The sequence below is a fragment of the Cololabis saira genome, chromosome 1 (genome assembly GCF_033807715.1).
Source record: "Cololabis saira isolate AMF1-May2022 chromosome 1, fColSai1.1, whole genome shotgun sequence".
In the NCBI taxonomy this organism is placed as follows: Eukaryota; Metazoa; Chordata; class Actinopteri; order Beloniformes; family Belonidae; genus Cololabis; species Cololabis saira.
The window spans coordinates 37,288,155-37,315,173 of record NC_084587.1 but is presented as its reverse complement, the minus strand read 5'-3'; the positions used below and the strand labels follow the sequence as shown (position 1 = coordinate 37,315,173).

The window sequence follows — 27,019 nt, the reverse complement described above, 5'->3', positions numbered from 1 at the left end:
TTCAAACTTTTTAGAGGAACAGCACATTTCTTGGAAAATAAAACTCCCATGACCCAAAAATATGCTTAGTCACTTCCACCTCTTGCACTATTTAAGACACTATAGTCTTAAATTATTTAATTCCTCTGCTAATCACTAAAGTTTAGGCATATGCACTCAATGGCAAATTATTTGTAGAAATGAAATAATATAAATCAAAATACTATTTTTATTTTTTAACAGGCTTCTTTCAAACCTTCTTAAGGAGCCTGTGAAAGAAAAACACGTTTCCCAGAGTTGCTCTTAGCTTAAGAATCTCTTTCATTAAGAAGGAAATGAAAGATGCTGCTGACCCAGTCTTTACAACCATCTTAGTGAACAATGACTCACAGATCCAGGCGCGTCAGGCAAATCAATATTACACCAAGCAATGAGATATTAAAACAATACAACCCGCACAAATTTTGATCTATTTTATACTTTAGATTTATGTGTTCCTGTATATGTTTTATGCATTACGTACAAATAAAACGATCAAACGATCATCATGACTATCATTTATCATAATTTTGTCTGCACACATCCCACATCTGCGTGCACATATGAGATAATGTACCACACTCAAAAATGCTTCAGGGCACATCAAAAACACATCCACCCTCCAAACCTGCCACATTTAACACATCAGGCAACTGACAGGTGTAATTGAGTTCAGCTGGAACCTCATTAAGGGAGACTTCATCCACTGCTCTATATAAAGGTGTTGCAAAATCACACGTGTGAGATACCATGGCTGCTATACAGCATATTCTCGCCGAAAATCAACCGCGTCGCTGTGCGCGAAGCAGAACGGTTTATATGAACGCATTTGTGCGTCAGCACTTCAATCCCCTGGACGTGCTGTCGGACCGGGCTGTCCAGATGAGGTACCGGCTTCCACGGGCTGAGATACAACGCCTCATCACGTTGGTGTCTCCACATATCCGGAGGGCAACCCGGTGCAATTTCTCCCTGAGCCCGGAGGTCCAATTACTGGCTGCACTGCGTTTTTACGCAGTGAGCTTCCTGGAGGTGGTGGGGGACGGCACCGGACTGAGCAAGGCGTCGGTGTCACGGAGTGCGGCAGCCGTGACACCGACCCTCCTGCGCCATGCCCGAGCGTACATCAAGATGCCCAGCACAAGGGAGGACATCCGCCAGGTCCACCAAGGATTCCACGCCATGGCTGGGATCCCCCGGGTGATTGGTGTTGAGGAGCAGCGCTGCGTGTCTCCACACACCCGCAAATACAACCTTGATGAATGCAAGATTCTGCTTCATAGTGAAAAAGGTCAAGCAGCTAAATAAACTTCAGAATATTTTTTTGAGGTGAAGGATTCTGTTTTACTAGTCAGGAGGATACAATGTGGTCCTATATGCTGATCGGTAAGTTAATTTGTCCTTCCATCTTTCACATTTAATAAAAACAATACATTTCTTCATTATTCTCTCACCAAGACTACTTCTTATTTAGTTGCAGTCTTGTTTTCATCATGAAAAAGGGTCATTAAAGTATATTTATCATCTTAGTTTTTCATTATAACACATAACGCACAGGCAGCAGGGAATTAGTGCGTTAGGTAGCAGTGCTGCGTGTGAAAATGTGCTGATAGTGATCGGTGATCGATTTGCCTGGCATCGATTGATATGGTTTCAGAACAGCTCCTCCAAAGAGCTTCTAAAAGAGCAAAACTAAAGAGCGGTCCTGAGAACGGTGTTAAGAAGTCATCTGGGAAACACCCGTATCTTAGGGTCCCTTCTTAGTTGAAACCTTCTTTGGAACCTTCTTAAATCCTTAAGAGAGGTCGGATCTGGGAAACCCGGCCAATATACGTGACTGTCAGTTATTTCATGACTTTCATTATTACATTTCGTTAGTAGTCCATGTCATCAAAAAAGCATGACAAGTAAAGTTTTGTCATCAGTTTATTTTAACAAGTCAGCTGTCTTAACAACAAAAATAACATCATTCATATTCAAAGCCTATGAATAGAGCAAGAAGGTTTCTGGTTTGAATCCCAGCTGGGTCTTTCTGCCTGGACTTTGTATGTTCTCCTGGAGTCTGCTCGGGTTTTCTCTTTCCAGCTCCAGCTTTCTCTCCAGCTTCCCCTCACAGTCCAAACATGTGCATGTTCAGCTGATTGGTGTTTCTCAAGTGTCAAGTTGGAGTGTGTTTGGTTGTTTTTCCACCTCTCTACGTATAGAAAATGTCTTTCAAAGACAAAAAGTACTATTTTGTCAGAGTTATAAATTATAGAATTTTAAATAAGCAAAGATGAATGTTGGATGGTCATATAAGATGTGATGTCTGCATGTTTGATTTGCATCATCTGCACAATCTGCAAATGTATCACGCAAATAATCCTCAAATACATGCCGTCTCATAGTCGTGTGTTAGCGCGCATTCAAATCACGATGTAAAGCACTGTCCACACTGTTAGTGCATTGAAATTAGGTGATTAAGTTCAAAATATCAAGTGGATCCTTCATCATCTAAAGATTAAAACAAAGATATATTATATTCAATAATGACAATTTACCTAAAAGAAGAAGAAAGCTAACAATCAAATGTAGCAATGAAATAATTCAGACTCCTGTTTGAGTTACACTTCTAGTAGTTTAAGCCAATTAAGAATGTTGACTTACACTGTAGCAGTTATAACCCCATGGAAAAGGAACAACGTGTCAAAACTGTACAAACACATTAGAGACTTTTTATGCAGGGGAACTTTCTATTCCTCCAGAGGTAGAGGAGTGGCTGTGTAAATCCACTAATTAAAGCTAAGCTCATGGACATATTCATGATTCCAGTATAATGTATTGGTTTCAAGCAACATTGAAGCGGAATAGTAGCTACATATAATAAAAAACTAATGCCCATTGAAATCATAACCAGCATAATTATTTTAAAGGCCTTTCTCTTCATTTTGTTGCTCTTCTTCCTCTCCGGGGCTTTTGCTCCAGGTCCTGGGCGTTTAAGAGCAATAACAACCGCAAGGCAGCAGAAGAGCATTACAAAAAAGAACAACAGAATTTGGATAAAATATCCATAAAGATACAGAGGCTGTGAGTAAGTGTGCTTACAATAGAAACAGGAGGCCAAGGTTATCAGCGCGGCAACAGAACAAATGGGCACTTTGTACCTCAGGTGTTTGTACCGCAGAAAAAACACAGGGTGGACAACCCCAAAATAACACTCAACACAGATGCAGCACTGCAAGAGAGGGCGGTGCGTCAAAATTAAACCCATTGAAAAGATAAATACTTCAAAAAGAAGCAATATTTCTGTTCTCATGTAAAGAGCATAGAAAATGACACACAAAGAGGAAATAAGTTCAGACATAGCCAGGTTCAAAGAAAAGAAGTCTGACGCCAACGTCCCACTGGCTCCTCTTAAAATTAACCACAAGACATAACTATTCAAGGGTAGACTCAGGATGCTGTTCAGTGACATGGAGACCACAGTTAAAAGCATGCTATGGTGTGCAGCAATACCAGGCAGGCTTGACAGATTGTGCGCTGCATTGCTCATTTTGTGACTGAAATGAAGACGACAGTTATCCAAATCTGAAATGTGGAGTTGAAAAAAGTCAGGAAAGCACTGGAAATGTATATAAATTATATAATAATAAAATATATAATAAAATATATAAGTTACACCTTGATTCCGAAGCACAATCCAAGATACTAACCTGTTACAAAAGAACGGAGCTCATCTAAATAAGCAGTGGGGGGAAGATTTGAGTCGTTGAGCAGAAGGTCTTGCTGCCTCTTCTGAGAAGAGAACGAACAGGAGTGGTGGAATAATTCACACGTTTCTCTGTTGTCCAGCCTCTCATGCATCCCATCAAATATTCATCATCTCACTGTTTGTTCAAAGAGGCTGTTGTGGTATACCTCACTCTACAAACAGAGAGTTTACCAAGTGAACACATTAAATAAAGATTGAATTTTTGGAGTGAATTTTCACGTTTTTATATGACTGTCATAATTTCAATACTTAATTCACTCTTAATTTTATAACTCATAATATTAATTAAGTCATTGTTTTATTATAAGTGCATAATTAACTGAGAAGACGCTTTAAAAATCCAAACAGGATTTCCACTACAGGTTTCCACTACATCATATGTTGTGTGTAATAAATACCTTAAGAACAAATAAATGCAAAATGCAACCTTAGTCTAATGATATTTATACTGGAAGTTATACATATACACAATGGCATTGATTGAAGCAGTAGAAATATCCTGCTTCTAAATGTTTCCGCTTGTTGAATAATTGTTGTACTTGTGACGGTGTAAATCAGTAGTGTCCTATGAAACCTCTGGAAGGCTAAACAGTGACCCAGTGACATCCCAGATTATTTAATTAATCAGGCCAAAATGCTACAAGCTAACTTAAAGGAGCATGAGGCAGGATTGAGGCAGGATTTATGAAAAAAATTCGTATACGTTTTAAGTTTTCTAGTAATAATGTCAGATGAAGCATCCCAAACCAAAATGAATGAGCCCTCTAGCGTATCTCTCCGCTGCCTTGAACAGGCTGTGTGCTGCAAAATGTTCCCGCGCTGGGCTGCGGATGTGACGTCAAATGACGCTGCATGCGCGTTCTCCCCGTTCCCCCGTGCCGGCTTCACTGTTGGCTGCAGTACCCCTGACGGCCGTCGTGGTGAAGGGTGGCGCTATAGAGTCTCATTTCTTAAAAGGAGCCTCATGCTCTTTTAAAGGGTGGCTCAACTGGAAGAGCTGGATGGTGTGACTGTCACCAGGGCATCAATGAGCTGGAGCCGCTGTCTGCTGGTGAGCCGGGTAGCAGTAGGCGAGGTAGCTGCTGCCTGCTGCTTAGCATAGTCCGCTGACCCTTCAATACCTTATCAGTGTTGGTCTGTTAGTACAACTGATAGTACAACGAAAATGTGATATTTGAAATAAGAATCATTATATACTGTTAAGTCTTTATTCACAATTCAGAAGTCAAGCCAAGAGACTGCTAAGCAGTAATTGATCATAGGTATTGACTGACCATAGTGCAAAAAATGTGTGGCTTTATATAATTTTACCTGTTGAGGTTACATTCACCCACCATACTCTTGTCTTGGATGTCAAATCTAGCTATGGACACTAAAATAGTTTTTTGAACTAGACTGTTAAAGGAGCATGAGGCCGGATTGAGGCAGGATTTATGAAAAAAATTCATATACATTTTAAGTTTTCTAGTAATAATGTAAGATGAAGCGTTCCAAACCAAAAAGAATGAGCCCTCTAGCGTATCTCTCCTTTGCCTTGAACAGGCTGTGTGCTGCAAAATGTGCTGCAATTCCGGGCCGGCTGCAAACATGGACAATTTTACATGGGGATCAAAGGAGATCGACTCCCTAGTGGTAAGTTGATGAACTGCAGTTTATTTTACTTCCACTTGACAGTTCCTAAAACTAAATGTTTTCCTCAGACCTTGAAAAAAAAGGCTAGGTGGTGCAGCTTATTCTTGTCTACAAAGCACTGAATGGTCTTGGACCAAAATACATGCTTGATCTGTTAGTTCCTATGAAGCTCCCAGACCCCTGAGGTTCATCTGGATCTGGTTTGTTGTGGTTCCCAAGAACCAGAACCAAGCAAGGAGAGGCAGTTCAGTTATTCTGCTCCTCACCGGTGGAACAAACTTCCTGTAGACCTGAGGTCTGCTCCAACTGTCAGCTCCTTTAAATCAGGCCTAAAAACATTACTGTTTACTGAAGCGTATTCTTAAATTAAATACTTACCTGCTGTACTCTACTGCCCTTTAACAACTTGTGCTTTTTATTATTTTTTCCTCTTTTCTTATCATTTTATTTAATTTTATTTGTTATTTACTGCTTAATTGTGTCTTGCTGCTTTGAATGTTGATGTAAAGCACTTTAAATTACCTTGTGTTGAATTGTGCTATACAAATAAACTTGCCTTGCCTTGTTGTCTGATTGATTCCTGAAAGTTTAAATATAGGCCACTCGCTTTTTCCAGCTACGTGGTACATATGTAAAGCAGTTTTATCTCGTGTTGATCATTTGTCTCTCAAATTATGTGGTCAGATAGAAGAGAAATATTTGCCTTCGTATCAGTCCCGGTGAACGCTGCTGCGAATAACTAAAATATGCCATGAAAAGAAAACATCAGATAGATTTATAAAAGTTAAGATTAGTATCGGGTCTTGCCAAAAGAGACAAGAACAGTTTCCTGAAAATCATTGCATGGAAATGGTTCAGGTTTTTCACTTCTTCATACAAGAAAATGAATCATCCTTTGATGATAAAATCAACTTTTATTCACTGTATACTAGAGATATAGCTACTGGTACTCAGAATTCTGTACTAATACATTACATGTAATCTGAAAAATAAAACGTTTCGTCATAAATATTTCAAAACAGAAATGTGTTATAGGACAGTTACATGCTTTGGAGGAGCCATCATGGAAGAAGCCGCTGTGCTGCATGTACCGGCAGCAGGCTGAACAAAGCCGGTGCCAGAAGTCAGGATCTACCACACAAACAAAATCCCCTGTGAAGGCTTCGGAAAGACGGATAAACGGGTGATGGCTTAACAACTGAACCTTGTGATAGTTGATGAAGATCTAGAAGTAAGAAGTGGTGACAGATGTACCAATCCCAAGCAATAGTGAAGCGTGGTGCAAAAGGAAACTGTCGTCCACTGCACATTTAATTTAAAGTTTTTTATTTGGTCTTTAAAGAGCAAATACATATATTGTACTGACCATTACAGTTCGCTACAAAAACGGTAACTTTTCCACTCGAGTGCATACTCTTCCCCTCTGGAGTCTTTACGCCAGACTTCTCTTGTCCCTCCACGCACCGTGTAGCGACTGCACCCACTGCTGCTGAGACTCAGACATGGCGCACTGCCGGACAAAACTACATTTTGAAACAAATAAACAGAACCTCTTACTTTAAAGGTATTGTTACATGAAAAACACATTTTTCTTGATTTTCTGTGTTTTGTTGGGTGTCTTGACATCAATTACACCCAAAAAACAACGAACTTTTAACATTCAGTGTATTGTGTGCTTTCTGGGATTTTCCGCATAACTGTGCAAAAACGTCGCACCTGGTTTGGTGGCGGGCCGTGACGTCAGGGCCCGCTAAATCACCGCCACCCCTCCACCCAGCTCCCTGCCTCCTCTCCAGCGCACCATAAAGGCTGATTTATGGTTCCGCGTTACACCAACGCAGAGCCTTCGGCGTAGGGTTACGCGGCGACGCGCACCGTACTCTGCGTCGATTTAACGCGGAACCATAAATCAGGCTTAACACGGAGCTGTTTAGAGCCTCTTCTGTTCTAATCACCGGAGGAAAACTGCTAAGAAGACCCGCGGCCACTGACTGGACTTAAGATAAGGGGACACTGCTGCTTGCATGCCTTTATTTTTATGATTGTTTGCTGTGGACTGTCTGCTTCGCCCTGCTGCTTTTCCGTGCATGCTTCGCCTGTCGCTCCCGGCTTAACTCTCCGACGCCGCTGTGAGCGTATTGCTCGCGGGGAGCTGCGGTCCCGGTCCTCTGGTCCCGGTTGGACTTCATCCCCGGGCTGTAGTCGCCCTGTCTGGGCTGTGTGTCAGTGTTTGTGGTTTGGTGTGCGCGCGTGTGTGTGGAGACGCCGGCAGAAGTGTGTAGCGGTTGGTTGGAGGAGGTTTGGAGGAGGAGCGGGGCAATGATTGACAGGAAAGGGGGAAAAGGACCCGTTTTTCACGGCGCAAAAAAACACTGTAATAAAAAGCCAGGAATGGAGTACTAGAGTGAAGTTTTTCTTGTTACACTCTTTTAGACACATTTGAGGGATATTGGCCAAGACTTTTAATAGTGTTAAAAGCATGTTAAAAATGATGTCACAATACCTTTAACAGAAAAATCCCAGAAAACATCACCTGAACTGGACCTGAGCTGCTCCAAACAAAGTGCAAATGAAACATGCAAATAACATAAATGTAGGCATATCCTCCCACTGATGACTCTGTGTGCCACAATAGCAATGTTATAAAGAAGGAACACAAGAACCTTATAAACATGTTGAAAGAGGAAGTAGAAAAGATGTGAAAAGTGAAGGAAATACTGGTGCCAGAGGTAAAAGGAGCACTCAGGGCTCCCCATCTGGGAGAGTGGCATAAACTGGTTCCTGGAACAACATCGGAGATCTTTGTTCAGAGGAGCACCTTCCTAGAAGGAGCTGCTGAGATTCTCCTAGCTCCTAGGCCTTCAGCAGAATATCAAGCTTGAAGAGGGCAGAATCATTTAAGAAAGCAGACATTGACAAGGAACTTACACTGTCTTTTAAGCCATAAATGTTTCAAACTTAATGTCACAACATTGTAACAAAAGAGACACTTGTCAGTCATATTACACAAAAGACATTTATTGTATTACTGTACTGCATGAACCAAAAATTAAATTGAACCCAGCATCTCGATGTTGATTACGGTTTTTATTATGGATCTACTGGAAGAATATAAACAGTTGCACTTTCATTCATACAACTAGCTTTATTGTAAAGAAAGTGTCAGCTTAAAAAAAACAACATGAGCATAGAGTGAGTAAGAGTTAGGCAGAATACACCATAATGCACTGAAACCTTATCATTGGTTTAATCATTTTAAGTTATTTCTATCTTTAATTTCTGCTTTTAGAAGCTTTACTTTTTAATGCATTTTAAAAATCTTTTCATGTAAAGCATGTTGAGGTGTCTTGTATGTGGAATGTGCTATATGAATAACATGCATTGCCTTCCCTTGCCAAAGTCAGAGGTACTTTACAAAGTAAGGGCTATGTAAATGGTTAAATTACTACTACAATCAGTAGGTTTACATGCACTAACGGAAAGTGGAATTGTTGCCTTAATCCGATCGATTTTGAATTTCTAAAAGCCAAGTATACACCTTAGCCGGGCCAAACTGGAGCTCTTGAGATCGAGCTATTAGAGCCACATAATGTGTCCTAATCCGAATTATTTAGGCATGTATATGGAACCCATGCTTAGCCGAACTACTGACTGCACCGAGGCTCCCCCTTCCGGAAGTTGGAATAATAACAGTCATGACATCACGACAACACGTAACAGAAGAAGAAGAGGGAGACCTTGCATCCATCTTACATGCACCATGATCAGGCTTAGTATGTACAAAATTTACAGAGCTGCTGCATCATTAGCTTCCATTTTTTCGCATGCTGTTGTCCTCCTTCGTGCTTGTTTACTAATTGTACCGAAAAAATGCCAGCATGAAAGCATGAATGAAAGCGTGAAAGTGTGGCGCCACCTAGTGTCGCGGAGTCGAACGCACTTCACTCAATAGTTAATTTGTCTTCTCACGCATGTATACTTGGATTTCTCTGAACCTCCAATTTCATCCTTAGATAGATTGATACCAATAGCTTAATTTAGATGTGCATGTAAACGCACTGAGTGACTCATTATCAGGATATCGTAATACTTTTTTTTCAACCTCCCCCCTTTTTTTTCCCACTTTTTTCCTTTTTTCAATACTCGGTGTAGAGTTCCTTCTTATGTAAAGCCCAGCACCGACCGAAACTGAGAAAATTCTCTAAAAAATAAATATTTTCCAGTTGAATTGGAAGATTCATTAAACATCTGTGGTCTTCTAGGTAATAATCCTTGAGAATTTGATGGAGTCGCTCCTCACGCTAGCGTGGAGCTATTCCTTTTAATAACAAAGTTGAAACATGCACAAGAACAACACTTGAATTAAAATCATATTTCATGATTGGCTGAAAGTATTTACTTCAAAGGAGCTTGAGGCCGGATTGTGGCAAGATTTATGAAAAAAATCCGTATACATTTTAAATTTTCTAGTAATAATGTCAGATGAAGCGTTCCAAACCCAAAAGAATGAGCCCTCTAGTGTATCTCTCCTTTGCCTTGAACAGGCTGTGTGCTGCAAAATGTGCTGCAATTTGGTCCCGAATTTCCCGCGCTGGGCTGCGGATGTGACGTGACGCTGCATGCACGTTCTCCCCGTTCTCTCGTGCCGGCTTCACTGTTGGCTGCAGTACCCCCAACGGCCGTCGTGGTGAAGGGTGGCGCTAGAGAGTCTCATTTCTTAAAAGGAGCCTCAAGCTCCTTTAACATTGTATGTTAGACTACGAAAAAAAGTTGATGAAATGAGTCAAAATAAACAATATTTGTTCTGATAAATCATTATATATGAAGAAAAATTGTTCATATTCATTCCTTTAACCCATGAACTGTGTGCCAATGATCAAAGTGTGTGAGTTGTGTATCAAACTGGGTTATTGTCTTGTTTTCTTAAGAGTAAGGCATGGTGTTCTGCCTCAGCTGACAGAGGCTTACTGAGGAGCCAACACCAAAACCAGCATACAATGGCTCCGTGAACTGAGCCTTGAATCTGTGTATGAGCTGCATTGCTTCTGACGCAGAATAAAAGCTTATAGTGTTGCCGGCAAAGTCCAAGTACACGCCTATGCGCGTTGTCCTGGGAGCCTCGGGGAGGTCTACGTCCACCGTGTTGTGCCAGGCCGAGTAGCCTGATTCCGAGCAGAGGACGCTCCACGACTTGTCATTGTAGCCGAGTAGGCTGCGTGAGTTCTTGCCCTTGCGGCTGATACTCTTGTAGGCCACCCCTACGGAGAACTCCCCGCTCCACTCTGCCTCCCAGTAAAATCTGAACCCAGACAGAGGCTCCTTGCACAGCACTTGGGAGAAGCCATCAAAGCGCTCTGGATGATCCGGGTAAAACTGGATCGTCTTCTTCCGCGTGACCCTCTGATTCCCGTCAGACAAGACCAGCTCTTTGTAGGCTGTGTTTGGATCAAAGGACATCTTGCTGGAATCTGAGTGAAACATCCATAAAATTATTTTTTTTTTTTTCAGTAATGGTATTGAGTAGATTTGTAATTACTGAAAAGGGCTTTTTTGATGTTGTAAAATGAAGAAAAAGATACAGTTTGTTGTAGTGGACTGAAATTAGAACTTAACTCACATCTCAAGAAGTCTGCTCTAGTTCTTGGCTCCTGAAAATCCTTCCTGGAGGGGACTGCTCGGACATAAAAACATGGGCATTATTGTCTGGTAAAAAATATGTTTATAACATAAAGTAATGATACAGTTGATAAACACTCACCTTTGAGCCGTTTGTCTCCATTTCTTGGCAAAAGTATGTAGACAGGAGTTTCACTAACTGTAACGATGTTAAGCATTCAGTTGGCCTCTCAGTGGATCATTTTTAGGTATGTACATTTTTATTACGCACTTAAACATACCTGTTTTGGAGATTTTGCTCAGTTCCTTTTTGCAGATGTCGTCCAGATTTTCTTTCATATCTGTGGCTGTTTTGCTTATCTCTCCAAAGGAGAACTGAGGGTTGATGAGCACTTTGGGTACCATGGCTTCAGGTGGGACACAGAGGGTTGGAAAATTCTGTTCAAACACCAATCGAAAACATTTGGTCAAATATAGTAGTAACATAAAGTCAAGTTAATTATTTTGAAAAAATAATTCATGATGTCTTTCTCAAAATCAAGCTGTACAATATACACAAAAATTTTAACCAAAAGTAATCACAGATTTGACGGGAATCATATGAAAAAACTTGTATATGTTGAATGTGATATAAATTCTTTCGCCTAAATAAAAAAAAAGGTGCATGGGACAGAATTATTGCAGTCCTGTGTGATCCTTGAGCACCTGCAGAAAGTGAATGTTGTCCTCCGTCTCAAGGATCTGTCTTAGCTCGGCGTCCCGCCGCTGCAGCTCCATTATCTCCTGCTCCAGGCGCTCTACGTAGCCCTCAGCCTGTGACATTGCTGCTTGCATGTTGGCCATTATCATCTGACTGATTTCAGCTTTCCAGCGCTCAACTGCCTGAAGCATTTCATGGAACGTCTTATCGCTTTCTGTTTGCGCTCGGTGTGCAGCATTCTGGAAAGTAAAAGTCAGACTGTCAAGAGCGTTTAAACATGACAGAATCAGTACGGATCCTTTTTATAAGATACCAAACAGACCATGTCCCATTAAACCCAACCATGCAGTAGAAAGCAGGTTTTGTCAGATCTTACTTTCAGTACGTCTACATTGTGCTTGAGTTCCTGCAGCTCCTTCATCCTCTCTGAAATGATGTGCTGGACCTCAGACTGTGTGACCACCAGCACTTTCTGATAGAAAAGCATAAAGAAGAGTTATGCATTTAGTTTCCATCAATATTCTGCGCGGGATACTCCCGAAGTTAGTAAGATACTAAAAAGAAAAAAGCTAAAAATGAATTAATTCCCTCCTGTAGCCACCACAATGTAAAGAAGATAAGAAGATAATTAGTAGAAAACGATATAGAGATCCAACAAATCCATTATTACTTCAGTTAAATTTGTTGAAATTTCATGAACTAGTAGACCATAGTATTCTGCAAATTATGTTTAAAGCTCATAAAAAAACTTTACCAATCAACATTCAGAAAAGATTTGAAAAAAGAAAAAGCAAGTATAACTTAAAAGGAACAGAGATTTTTATAAAACCAAGATGCAGGACAAAATTGATGGAAGGTTTTGTTTCTGTGAAAGGAATCAATTTATGGAACAATCTGAACAAAGAAAACAAAGAATCCAAATCAAACATTACATTCAAAAGAACAATTAAAACCTGTATGTTAAGGAAATATAACAAAAAATGTTGAGTTTGATTGACATACCCGTAGGCGGTGGTAATTTTATTTCATGTTATTTTAATTTTATTTTAGTTGTTTTTATTCACTTCGTTTTTTTTTATTTTATTATTATTAATTTATGTTATTTGTGAAAGGGGCAGATCAGATAAGATTCTTCTTCTTTCTGCTCCCTTTTCATTCATAAGTTAGGAACATTTGTATTTGTGTTTGTATTAAATTGTTTTGTTTTTTGAATGAAATAAAGAATAAAATGAAAATGAAATGAAATGAAGAAGCGTATCCCTCATGTGCAAACAGGAGACTCACTTGTTTCTCAATGCGCTCTTCTTCAGCGGAGGTAATGTTGTGGCTGCGGTGTTCCCTAACTGTACACAACACGCAGATGCACATCTGGTCAGAGCGACAGAACAGCTCCAGGCCTTTCTCGTGTTGGGGGCAGATCTTCCTGTCCAGGTGCCCCGTCTCATCCACAAGCTTGTGCCTCTTGAACGTAGATGACTCATAATGAGGCTTGACGTGAGTTTCACAGTAGTAAGCCAAGCACATAAGACAAGACTTGACGGCCTTGTTGCGACGGCCGACGCAGAAATCACAGTAGGAGTCGCGGTGCATATAGGGAAAGGGAGTGAGCTCTGGAAGCTGGCGCGGCTGATGCTGAACATCTGGCAGGTTACGTCTCAGGACTGGCCGTGGCGTGAAGGTTGCACGGCACTGAGGGCAGCTGTACACACCCATGTGGTCAAATTGATCCCAGTAGATTTTGATACACTCAAGGCAGTAAATGTCGCCGCAGGGAATGGTCACCGGGTCTCTCAGCGCATCCATACACAGTGGACAGAAAGACTCTGGTGGGGAAGGGAAGCTAGAATCAGCCATGACGTCGAATGAAGCAAAAATGGGAAATAAATAATTGCCTTTAAGTTTGCGAAGTCCAATATTCCTGATCGAATTCCACCAAATAATAATAATAACTCAAGTGCTGCCAGTCCAAGAAATCCAAGTATATGTTCATACAGGATGCCCTCGGATCGTACTGCTGCTTTATTTGCCTGCACAATGCTGTTTTATGCTGACATTTAAAGGTAAGGCTTTGTTTCTACTGTAATCAGAAAGGTGTTGTCTTCCCACATAACCTGTTTTCCAGAGTCTGAGTGAAAGCACAGAGGTTTTGCATCCATGATGGAATGTGCTTATGAGGTGGAAAAAAGGTGGATTCAAGGTCAAGTCACCAGAAAAATAAATAATTGCAGTATATATATCAGGAGGAAAAATGGGGTGCTTTGTCAAATGTGATGATCGGCGTTAACAGACAACATACGTAAGTATTTTTAAGTATCAGCATGCATTTCACACAGCTCTATTAAATTCATTTATGTCTGATAATAAAGAAAAGATTAATGCTGTAAAAAGTGCAAAAGCTGAAGGATGTATTGATTTTGATGTCTGCTCTTTTTAATTTACAAACTAGATTTCTTCATATATGATGTCAGCAAAAAATACTTTTTTAACTATCATTTCATGAAATGCAGGATACAGCATCAAATCTTTCCTCCTCAACTATTAATTATTGGAGATTAAGTGACTGCACTTGTGACTTGAAGACGGATTCCTTCTCACCTCTGAGCTTTCCAGGTGAGCGAGCGTTGGGTTTCATGGTGGTGTTTCATGGTGGTGCTTCATGTCAAAACAGCCCGCTATCTTTGTTATGTGAACAAAACTCAGACCATGTAGATTCCCACAGAAGTATAGCAGACCGCCTGAAAGCAATACAAGGTCAAGAAGGGATAAAAAAAGAATTGTTTTTAATGATAAAATTAATATTTCACTTTATCTTGCACAATAAAAATGTAGTAATTGTGAAATTTCTGAGAAAGGAAAATAAACCCTGTCACAGAAAAATTATGGAGGTACATTGATTGCTGAAGACCAAAATAAACTAACACACAGCGGCAATAAAAAAATAGTGAATCCCTTAGAACGGTGTCTCTGGGAGGGGGGCGAAACTTTTTATTTGCGAATGAGTCATTCATAAGACATTGTTAGGAATAATTTATGAATGCCTTGAATATTTTTTGTGTTTTTTATACACTGGTGACAAACACAGGAAATGATTTCATTCCTTATTATATCATTACTCAACATTTAATCTACTCCGACAGGTTGTTAAAGGAAAAATGTTAAAAAATGTTGGTCTCATATTAAAAGAGACATTTTTCAGAAATATTTGTATGTCCTTTTATGTCCTTTTGTGCGTATTTTATACATTGGTGACATTGGAGAAAAACAAAGTCATATGTATACAGAGTAAACCAAAGAGAAATGTATAAAAAAAAAACATAATTAATGTTAATTTTTTTAAATTAAAGACTATTTTGGTGCTGGTACATACGGGTCGGGGGGCCTGGCTGGTCTTAGACACAAGTAGGGGGGCTCCAAGGAAAAAAGGTTGGGAACCGCTGCCTTAGAATATATGATTTTGTGTGTTAAATGTCCCAAGATTGTGATGTGATCATTAGCTAAATCACAATCACACAAAACGAAATTTAAACTGATAACATACTGTAGATAAGTAGAATTTCTCATTTCTTTATCAAATACACATATTAAACATCTACAGTACCTATTGGAGGAAAAAGGAAGTGAACCCTCAGAGAAAAGAACTCTTTGAACTGCTTTTTTGGTAGTAGTAACTTCAGGCTTACACTTTTTCTGCACAACGTTCAGGAGATTTTACTTTATTTCATTTCATTCCTCTTGAAAGAATTGCTACTGCTCAGAAATGTTTGTTGCAAGTGTGGTGGGAACGACTCTCCTGAGGTCGTCCCAGCACGTCTCTGTGGGGTTGAAGGTCTGGGTTCTGATCAGTCCTTTTCTGGAATCAACCTGCTGCATATTTCTTTTGATGCTCATGGGGTCATTGCACTGCTGCATCACTTTGCTTCACTTCTGCTATCGTGGGATAGCCATCCCTCCATCCTCCGATCAGTATCTTTGTCTACATGGTGTTCTGCTCTGGGCTCCTTAAGCTCCTCAAGCCCAACTGTTCGCATAGGTTCTGCTTTACCTCTGTGACTTCTTTGTTGTGCCTTTTGAATCATCTTTGCTGGGTGTTCACATCGACAAAGAGTAGCCACAGTACTAAACTGTCTCAATTTATGGATCGTTTTTTCCAAATGCGGACTGATGGATGCCAGAGTACTTTGTCAAATATTAATCTACATCCCTTTTCAGTCTTACGCAGCTAAGGTAAACTTGATTGTGTGTCTTTGCGTGAGCCATTGTTGACATCAGTAGATGCATCATATGAATAGCAAACTTGTGAAATTACAATTCTATTTGTGTTATCAGTTTAAGCATCTGCTGTGTGTCTGTTACTGTGCGTGAGATAATGATTAGATCACAGTTTAAGCACCTGCTGTCGGCAAGTTTTAATGATCAATTTGGATATTTTCCTCAGATCCGATTTTTTTGTTTGGCTGTTCAATTCAATTTCAATTCAATTTTATTTATATAGCATCTAATACAACAGAGTTGTCTCTAGACGCTTTCCAGAGACCCATACCCAGAACATGACCCCCGAGCAGTTATTACATAAACAATGGCAGGTAAAAACTCCCCTAGTGGGAGAAAAACCTTAAGCCAAACAGTGGCAAGGTTCACATTACCTTTTCATATGTGGCCTACTGTATATCAGACTCGTAAACTGTTTGCGGTTTAGAACTGACCTGCATGGGCAGAAGAAGGTGAATTGGGGCTGCGGGGCCGTTCTCGTATCGCTTTCATACAGTGTCTTGATAATTTGCAATTTAAGGCTGAGCCTACCGTTAGTTTTTAAACTGTAAAAAGTAAGGGGAAAATAAACATGATTTCGAAAAGACGGGGGGGGGGAACTCACGGTTGCGCCGGGGAACTCACGGCGTTCCGCGCAGCAACGGCGTGCTGCCACTCACTCGCTTTATTTTATACTATTTATTTTTCTTTTACTGTGACCACAAAACAATGTGGCTTTCCTGTCCTCCTCCTCATCAACAACATCTAGATCTCAGATCTCAGTGAAATTCAGTGGCACGGTGGCTCGACACGTTCATTCATTCATTCATTCTGAAGCCAAACAGGTTGCAGGAAGCCACTGCGCATGCTCAGCAGGCTCATTCATATGCAAAATGATTCCATTTTTGGTAGAAAGTGGGCGTGTAGAGGGCGGGATACCAGGCGGATTCACGTGCGCAGCCTTCCAGCTGGACTGTGATTTAAAGAGAACCTTACGTGGAAGTCTGCGTGCACGCGGTTTTATAGATCCGGATTTTTTTTTGCGCCCGCCATTTTCGGCTTTTGAGCGTACGTGCACTTTTAGTATGACTCCTACGCAGTCCATTTTAAATGAGGCCCCTGGTCACTATGGTCCCCGATTGTGGAACAGCCTCCCGGAGAACCTCAGGGCCGCAGAGACTGTTGATGTTTTTAAAAAGAGGCTCAAGACCCATCTCTTTAATCAGGCTTTTAACTGACTAATTTAACTCTTTTAAATTTCTTATGCTCACCCTTATTTTTATTGGATCTTACTGCTCTGTTTTATATTTAGTTTATCCTTTTTTATCATATTTTATTTTTGTTTAATCTCATGTTTTATCTAAATGTTTTAGTCGTTATTTATGGTCTATTTTATACATTCTACTGTCTTATTCTTTTAGTTTTTAATGTCTTGCTTTCTAGACATACTTTTAGGATTTTATGTTATGTTATACTCTTTTAAACTCCTTTAGTGTATTTTATCCTGCTTTCTTGTAGCTTTTATCTCCAGTGTTTCCTCATGGGGAGCCTCCATGCTGGGAGTGACTCTGGCCTGCAGGGGGTCGTCCTGGGGGTGGTTCTGGCCTGGATGGTTGTGGAGCTCTGCACCACGGCTTCACCGCTGTGGTGGTGACTCCTCTATTGCCGCTTTTGCACTAGGACTTACTTGGCCCGACTCGGCTCGGCACGGCTTTACACGGTTCCACTGTGTGTTTTCGCACTGCCAGGGGAGAAGCGGGCAGGTTTGGGTGAAGCTGCTGTGACGTACTCGATTGCGCAACACCTTTGTTCATGTCAGCGCTGATCAGAAATCGGCTGGAGCCGGAGCGGCTGAGAGTAAAACAGCCCGTCTACATCGCTTTTTTAATTTTTTCTCGACAGCCACCAGGTTTATGAACATCTGCACCTCAGAGTTGGATCACCAAACAGACGTTTTGTGCTTTATAATAAAATCGCCGCGAGCCGCGGGTCGCCTCGCTCTGACTCCCGCTTCCTGATTCAAACGTCTGACGGCCCCGCCCCCCGACCAATCAGAGGCGCGGAGGGTGGTGACGTCCCCGCCCCCCGACCAATCAGTGGCGAGGAGGGTGGTGACCTCAGAAATAGTCCCTTCTCAGCCCGCTAAGAACCTGGCTGAAATGGTTACAGAAAAAAGTACCGACTTGGAGCGGCTTTACCGTCTCAGCCCTAGTGCGAAAGCGCAAAACGGGGCCATAGCGGGTAGAACCGGGGAGAAGTGAGACTAATGCAAAAGCGCCATATCCGTCCGGGCCGGGATGGTCTCTGTGGGCCCCCCCCCCTTGTAGCTGCGGGCTATGAGACCTCCTGGCCTGGACGGCTCCCTGTTACCATTTCCTCACCTGGATCCTCTGTGCCTAGCCATGTCTGCACCGTGTGTCTGTGTGTATAACCTCAATTGTAAGTCAATTGTAGTGTGCTTGTGTCTGCGGGGAGGGGGAGGGGGGCAGGGCATTAATACGTTTTATGTTAAGCACTTTGTGTTGCATTATTTGTATGAGAAGTGCTATATAAATAAAGTTTGATTTGATTTGATTTGATTTGACTTGAACCCCAGAAGATCAGGTTTGGGCCACTTTTGCCTGCAGTCTGAACAGGCCCTTACTGTGCATTAAATCATATTTAGATCACAGTTTATAGCAAATAAATGCAGAAAACAGGACAAATTGAGGGTATTGAAATGCTTTATCATGCTGCTTTAGTTCTTCATGGCCAGATTCTGTTAGAGGCTGTTAATGTCATGCAGCATGAAATTTTCAGTTTTAATTATGTGAAGCAGAGAGGCAAAGTAAAATTTCCTGTAATGTGTGAAGTCCATGTCATCAGTGCTATTTGTCCTATAAAGAACTGCTGTCATTTTTAACAAAACAAGGGGGCTCTTGTAACAATGACAGTTGGTGGATGGTTGAGAGCGAACAAGAGGATGGTTGAGAGATGGATAATGGCATGAAAGATAGCCTTGACTTGAGTTTTGGAGAGGGGGAAAAGAGTGTTTCTGTAAAGAAAGTAGTGAAAAAAGAACAACCTTTGTTTGTGTCCAACATGTCCCCAAAACAGATGAAGGATAAATGAATGGAACAAAATTAATAGTACAGAGAGGCGAATGTAATTATATGTCAAAAAACATGATGAATCCCTCTAAAGCAGCGAGTCTGCAGAGAGAGAGTGAGGTAATGAGGCAGAGCAGACACACGAGGGGCCGAGGACCCATGATGTCATTGACTGTGCTAGTCGGTACTTTCTCCCTCCTCCCCTCTCATCCCCTTCTCTCCCCTCTTGCCTCTCTGCATCTCTCCATCTTTTTCATCTCTCTAAAAAAAGACTGGGCGTGGCAGGAAGCGGGAGAGCCAAAGGACAGAAAGGAACACAGAAGAGGGAGAAGTCAGGCAGCTCCTAAAGGCTTTTCCTGAACATTTCCAGAGCATCCTTCTGATTACGATAGCAGGTACGTCTTATGTTCTGCAGATTTGATCACAGCGGTTGTGTAGACTGGCTCCTTGCAGTAGTGGCAGAGGGACGGACAGTAGAAATTCTTTTAACAGCAGAAAACAAGGTTGAGGGGTGATTGCTTTATTGTATGTTTTCACTCATTTGAGGAATATAGGCATGTATTTTCAGAACTTGGGTATTAGATTTTTTTTTAAAGACTTTTAGCATTATTTCTTAAATGCAATGCTCAGTATACGCTTTGTTTTTCTATTTCTCTGTCACTGCTTTTTTAGTGAATGGTTCTCTCAGTGGCTTCACAAATATACGAAAACTAATAAAATTAAGATTTATAGCGGAGCCATATTAATCACCTGATGAGATATTTTGAAATGAGTGTCCACCTTAACCCAGTGACATCTTTAAATGCTATTGTGTGATACCTGGGCTTACCAAATGTTTCGTATAATTAAACTGATAATGTAAGTGATGGACAGATATGTGTGTACCCTGTGAATGAGAGAGGCTGAGTAAAAAGGAACAAGAGAAATTGAAAGTACTCTGCTCCATCAGAGACTGAGGACCAGATCAGCCATTTGGAAATTGAAGTTGATTGAATGAAATTGCCTTCGCTAACACTTAACTTAATGATGGATGTATCCGGATTCTTCTTTGAAAGTGGGAGCGAAAGTTGGCTGGCCATTATTGCAGTCATTGCTTGGCAGCCGCGCAGTCAATTTACTAATGGCATCATTCTGGCTTTGAATGAAGTCAGTAATCTCACAAATTAAAAAAGAAAAGTAAATCACAAGCTGTCTTTACAAGAAGAGACAATCAAATGGATATTAGTCTACTTCTGCTCTACTGCTCTAAAATATGTGTATCTAATACAGGCTATGTACAGCTACTCATACATGATTGTTCAACTGTGGGTTTAGCATTCAATTTTCTGCTAACCTGGAGTTTTATGTGCCTTTACTAGCATGGCTGAGGGCTCTGTGTCGATCGCAGAGGTGGAGAGCTCCTTCCAGAAGTTTGCCATCCACGGAGATACCAAAGCCAGAGGGAAGGAACTAAACGGCAAGAACTTTGCAAAGCTCTGCAAAGATTGTCACATCACTGACGGCAAGAATGTCACCACCACGGATGTTGACATTGTTTTCAGTAAAGTCAAGTAAGATTTTTTTCCCCAGGATTTCTCTTCTACAAGATCCAAATCCCGGTAGTTGGATAGTTTTTTAAAAAGATGCAAAAAAAAAAAAAAAAACTAAAATCTGCATATTGCGATTGTCTTCAATAGTTAATTGCACTGTATTAAAAAAAGAACAAAACAATACTATGAATGCAAAATTAGATTCCAGCAACACTCACAAGACGTGAGGCGACATTTTTATGTATTGCCACCCAAGAAGGCCAATACTCACTATCTATCTAAATGTAAACCTTTTGCGATTTTTGCTGATAAAAGCTTGGCTGGTCTTCCAAATCCTTGGCACTTCAAATGCAACATCTGTTTTCCCCAAAAGTACAAAATGTAGACTCATCTGATTGCAGAGGAAGTGTCCACTGCTTTCTGTCTCCATTTCAGATCAACCATGAGAACCCTGAGGTGATTTTCTATGTTGAGGTTTTAATTCTTCATTCTTCTTCAGAGCGTAGCATTTTGATCATATTGGCATGAGTTTAATTGTGATGAGATTGTACCAAAGGCAGACACAGGTTCAGTAGTAATGTTGTCGCATTTATTTGTAGGACACAAACTTAATCAACTCCGAACTGAATAGCTTAAGACCAGCCTTGTTGCAGGTTGAATACTCTTGGCTAGATCCAGAATCTCTACAGAGAGTAGAAGAAGCCTCTTCTCTCCATTTCTCTAAAAGAGTTATATACTGTCTATTCTGACATCCGTGTGTAAAGCTACTGAACTGCAGATTATAGACTCATCCATTCCTCAGGAAGCTGGTGTCAATATTGTGTTTCTCCTCAGGGCAAAGTCAGCTCGTGTGATCACATTTGAGCAGTTCAACCAGGCCATAACAGAGTTGGCCCCTAAGCGCTTCAAAGGCAAGAGCAAAGAGGAAGCCCTTCAGCAGATCTATGGTCTCATTGCTGGAAAGGAACCTTCCAATGTTGGAGTGACGGTGAATATTGTTTATTCACAACATCTTAATCCTTGTTGTCGTTAAGCCTCCATTATCCACTCTATTTTTCAAATGACATATATTTTTACACTGGTTTGATAAAAAGCAACTGGATCTTTTCTTTTTTTGTTCTTGGAGAGGTTTTACCTTGTTCAGCTCTAACTGGTGGGGTGTTTCGGGCTTATAAGTTGTTGGGGTACTTCAGTGATGAAGAACCTGTAGGTCATTCAGGCCTTTTGTCCTCTATGGGCCCGATTTACTAAGATCCTAAATAAAGAGTACTAAATTGCGTGTGCACTGAAAAAGTTTGCGCGTGCTGTTGTTGTGTGTTTTGCGGGTGATCAACTAAGATTGCGTGCGCAATTGATAACAGGTGCAAACCTCAGTATTTAAATGAGGTGTTGCACGTCTTACGGTTTGCGGCGCAAACTTTGCGCCATGGAGAGTCTGGATGGAAAGCAGGATATAGTCGCAAGCGCAAAATGAAATTTGACGAGTTGGAGTTATAGATATTAGTCGAAGAGGCAAATTGTTGTGCCGTATTCAGCAGCCCTGCCGTGAAAAGCACCCCCTCTATATTCAATGATAAGTAGACCAAGAAAAAGAACAACACACTGACACTTCAATATATTTATATATACACACTCACACAAACACAAACTTAGGAGTTTATATTATATATATTGACAAATATTATGGAAGACAACACAGTAAGCAGGCTATTAATTAATGACATCAATAACCATTTACCCGATTTTTGTTATCGTGACTGTGATTGTGGGAAAGTATGACTATTGTGGAATCAATGAGCGCATTTAAACATGAATCATTAACACAAAACTGGACGCTAAACAGAACGTGACACGGAATGAGAATATAATTTTTGTCAGACGAGGGGGTGCTTTTCACGGCAGGGGTGCTGAATACGGCACAACACCGGGGTATGACTGCAGAACAAGTATAGGCGCACAATGAGAAACACTTTTTTCTCCATGAAAACACGTGATTTATTTATTATCACAAATAAAAAAATGAATGTGCCTCCTGTGGCAACCTTTTGCTGAATAATACTCGATTTAACATTCAGATAAAATATTTCTCCTTTTGCATGTGGAGATTAGCACCTTCCTTTTCGAACGTATTAAATACAGACGCAATCACAATCCCCGCAAAAACTTTCAGGCTTGGTAAATCTCATTGCAGGTGGTAAATGGAGATATTTGCATTTTCCCCTCCCAGTATTTAGCGCTTTCTGGCGGGTACGCCCCATATTGATTATTCATCAGGGCAAAAGTACTAAATGAATAGCGTGTGCTATTTTGCTCATTTGAGAGGCGCAGTCCTCTTTGCACACTGTTAGTAGATCAGCTGGCACATTGCTTTGCGGGTGCTGTCAAGTTTGCACACGTTTTTACGCACGCAAACCTTTAGTAAATCAGGCCCTATAAGTACAAAGTTTGTCTGTCAAACATAGGAAGGTTTTTCATCACATGGATCAGGGTGCCTATAGTTGTGAAACTGGAAAGATGATTTACGGCTGCAAAAGTAAAGGTGGATGGATGAAACCTGAGGCAGCCTCCTCTCTAAAAAGTGTCCTTTATCCTTGAAATGTAAGTGGACCGCTGAGTTTTGACTTGAGGAGCAACTCTCCTGTCTTGCACCCTGCATCTGAGGAGATTTTGCTTAGTTTTCCTAAAATCTGTGCTTGCTTAGTTGTATGGGACTAGGCATGCTCTAGCTGTATCGGTTAATGTCTCGAATGTTTTATCCATAAGGTGAATCAGTCAGAAAAAAGCTGTTATTTGCTGTTATTCAAGTGAACAATAATGTTGTGTTTGGAGGAGATCCTGCAAGTGTATCTGACCCTCCTGCCACATCTGAAATGACAATATTTTGTACCTCTTTATCTATCTTTGGCGACTTGACAAAGCCCCAGTTTGCATTTCCACAGGTTTGCAGGGCTCCTTTCTTTTTTAACCGGTTGAGTGGATGTAGCAGGGGTTTGGTGAAACAATGATTTACATGTGACTTCAATGGTCCAACAGCAGCTCAGAAACTCCCCACCAGTCAACTGAATACACCTTTTGCATGTCTTCAAGAACTAAGAATAGATGCCCAGTTTCCTTGTTGCTATATGAACTATCCACAAATTACGGAGGATGGAGTGGTGCTTGAATGTTTACAAATGTTACTTTCCATTACTTTCAGAAAGCGGCAAAGGCTGCAGCAGTGGACAGACTCACTGACACCACCAAGTACACAGGTTCACACAAGGAGCGCTTTGACGATTCAGGCAAAGGCAAAGGAAAGGCTGGGCGGGAGGAAATCCCCGACACCAGTGGATATGTGTCCGCTTACAAGGGCAGCGGAAGCTACGAGGATAAAGTCAAAAATGCATGATCACGCTAAAAGACCAAAGATAAAATAGTTGCTGTGTAGTGTAACTCTGCTTTGTGCTTCGTATTAACACTGTGCCTTACTATGATTATACCAGTGAGTATACATGCGCCTGCCTTCCCTTGATACCACGTTAACTGAGCTAGATTAAAATAAATGCCACCTGTTTACTTGCTAAGCTAAAGAGCAGTGATTGTTCTAACAACGCCTTACTAATCTCATCATGGAACTAATTCATAGTAAAAATGAATCAATTCTTTACATCTTTTTTCATTCTTGATAATGTAAAATAACAAATGAAGAAGTAAGAATGAAGGGTTACTGATGAAAGTAGGAAGTTAAAGCAGCAACTTTCATGGAAGCTGGAGGGTTTACAGAACCATGTCATTTCAGACACATAAAATAAAAGAAATACTATTTTAGTTTTTTGAGTCTGACATATTTATTATCCCTATAAACAGATCCCAAAAGTACATTTTTGACGATTTTCCAATTTTTTGTGTCATATTTGATATACTGGATAGTTATGACAGTTCATTGATGACACTGATGGCATATGAATCAAATATGATACATTTAACTTTATGAGGTTAAAGGAAAAATATTGATAAAGAAAAAGTAAAGTCATGATCAAAATTTTGGGGAAAATAAAGAACTGAAGATGTGTAATTTGGTGAGCTGTGCAGACTTGCAGGGTCATGCAACCTCATAGGCCCAGTTCATAGTTGTCTTTATTTAGCCACAACTGTACTTTGTCGAATTTTTATTTTTTTTACTCTCAAGTTGAGAAACGACATCTGCACCCTTATGCTAATTATAATTTTCAAGGGTTACTGAGTGACGATGACAAAATGTTGAGCAGCTAAAATCTTGTTCTTAGCAAGAATGAACAACGTCTTCTCCTGCAAAACTTCAGCTATTAGTATAATCAGTTCACAAATAATAAAAACGTGTAATGAAATGTAATTAAATTTTTTTTATTGACCCTATATATATATATATATATATATATATATATATATATATATATATATATATATATATATTATATTATATTATATTATATATAAATTCTAAAGCAATGGTGGTCAGTGAAACACTGAAAGATCATCTACTCTGTAAATTTTTTTTTTAATAAGGTTCACACGTCAACACGTTTTTTTTGTTGCTGTTTAAACTGTTTTCATCACCTGGAGATTGTACAGAGACACGCAATGTAACATTGTTATCTCCTCCTTTTCAACATTTCACATCTCTGGTCTTTACTCATGAATATGTTGTTCATTTTATCATGTTTGATTTCATTCCCAGGTTGAAGGAATAAATAATGCATTAAAAGAAGGGCTGTCGATCATTGTAACATTGCTGATGATGACAGTAGCACGGTGCTGTCGCCGTTAACTGTCCCCTCACAACTAAGAGGTTTTCTGGTTTGAGTTCAGGCTGAGGCCTTTCTGAACGGAGTTTGCATATTCTGCCCATCTTTGTCTTGGTTTTTTTTGGTTACTTTGGCCTTTACATGTTTTTGGACATTGTGCAAAAACATTAATGTTATGTTGACTGGTGAGTCTAAATTGGCCATGTGTGAGCGTGACGTGAGCATGCATGCTTGTCTGTGTGTGAACCTGAGGAGTTCAGACAGAGGTGGGAAGAGTTTCTGCACGTCGTGACCTTAAACAAGATTGAAATGGGCATGGAAAAATCCATTATTACATGTTTCATTTCACACTGACTCCTCATTCTTGATGACTGAAAGAAATAGTTACGGAGGAATATATTATATCAGTGGGAATACTAACATAAAGGAGGTGTTTCTTTGGTCTGTTGGGCCTAGTTTCCATCAGAAGGAGTTGTGGAGTGAGCTTCTTATGATTATCCTTTGTGTAAACCTGATGCCAGTGTCCCGATAACCGTGAACACGAACAGACTCTATTACATAAAATCCTAGAGATTTTGAAATACAGCAGGGAGCCCATCTGGATGGTTCCCGCTGAAACCTGCCGTCACGGCTTACCTTCAGAGTTAAGTGCAAGGAATTTGGAGGAAATGAAGTCAAGAAATGTGTCATCTCAAACACAGCTGCCTGTTCAGAGAACAAAGAGATCTCATTCTGTTTAAACAGACCACACAGACTTAAGGACATTTCTTGGATTATGATACAGAAGATTCAATTTTCACAAAACTGTACACAATCAAAACGTTTGTTTTTTTATTTTTACAGAAATATTAAGCTAATTGAAATCTGACTTTGAGACTACTACTTTGGGTGAAATTTTGTGATTTTGCAGCTTTAATAGGAATAAATTATTCAGAAGAAACAAGCAAAAACAAAACAACAACATTTGCACACCTGAAGTCACACCAGTTTCTGCATTTGCGCGCATCCCAGACACAGCTCTGTACAGCTGGAGTTCGCTACTGTTAGTTTACTGTTAGTTATTTGAAACATGTCTGAATATTTGTCAAATTCTGAGGTTGTGGACGACGACCTTGAATATGATGGACGTCCTTACCGTTTTGAGCCGGAGTATACGGCTGAAGAGCTCACTGAACGGAGGACAGAGTGCGCGCACAGAGATGACGTCATGAGTTCAGAGGTCTTGTTTACAAACTGATTTATTTGTTACACACACAGCCCCGGATGTAGACAACAGGTCCTGGAAGCAGATCTAGTGATTCATAAAAGAAATGAAGAGTTTCGCGGCAATCATGTGTTATTTAGACGCTGCATCGTCTGTGTCCCGCGGTGCCCCGTTCACTACCGTTATATGGAGAAGCGGCTCGCAAAAAACCCCCTAATATCTTCCGAAGGACTCCAAATGACACCAAACTTGCCTGGGTGAGTATACGACCATAAAAAATGCCAGAAATAAGGTCCAGGTTGTAAAAAAACGAACTTTCCCTTTAAGCTCAAATCAGTTGTTATGATCTGAAGCTGATGTAGTCATATTTTTTTCTTTTTTTAATAATATAAACATAAATGTTAAGGATTTGGTGATGGCTGGACCCAAAGGCAAACACAAGACTGTGGGATAAAGGACTTAAAGGGAT

General features: G+C 40.5%; 2 protein-coding genes across 2 annotated transcripts; one reads left to right on the top strand and one right to left on the bottom strand.

The window, feature by feature from the left end:
- Positions 1–8,469: 8,469 nt before the first annotated feature.
- On the bottom strand, positions 8,470–13,729 carry ftr84 (finTRIM family, member 84). The gene is made up of 7 exons (XM_061722155.1): positions 13,002–13,729; positions 12,094–12,189; positions 11,723–11,956; positions 11,299–11,455; positions 11,160–11,216; positions 11,019–11,072; positions 8,470–10,869 (listed from the first exon to the last, which is right to left on the bottom strand). Exons 1-7 carry the CDS (start codon positions 13,569–13,571, stop codon positions 10,325–10,327), a joined length of 1,713 nt encoding a protein of 570 aa, XP_061578139.1. The 5' UTR covers positions 13,572–13,729; the 3' UTR covers positions 8,470–10,324.
- Positions 13,730–19,277: 5,548 nt separating this feature from the next.
- tppp2 (tubulin polymerization-promoting protein family member 2) lies at positions 19,278–25,309 on the top strand. Its single transcript, XM_061732337.1, has 4 exons — positions 19,278–19,449; positions 20,413–20,604; positions 21,418–21,571; positions 23,780–25,309. The coding sequence occupies exons 2-4, from the start codon at positions 20,414–20,416 to the stop codon at positions 23,969–23,971; spliced, it is 537 nt and encodes a 178-aa protein (XP_061588321.1). The 5' UTR covers positions 19,278–19,449; position 20,413; the 3' UTR covers positions 23,972–25,309.
- Positions 25,310–27,019: the final 1,710 nt, after the last annotated feature.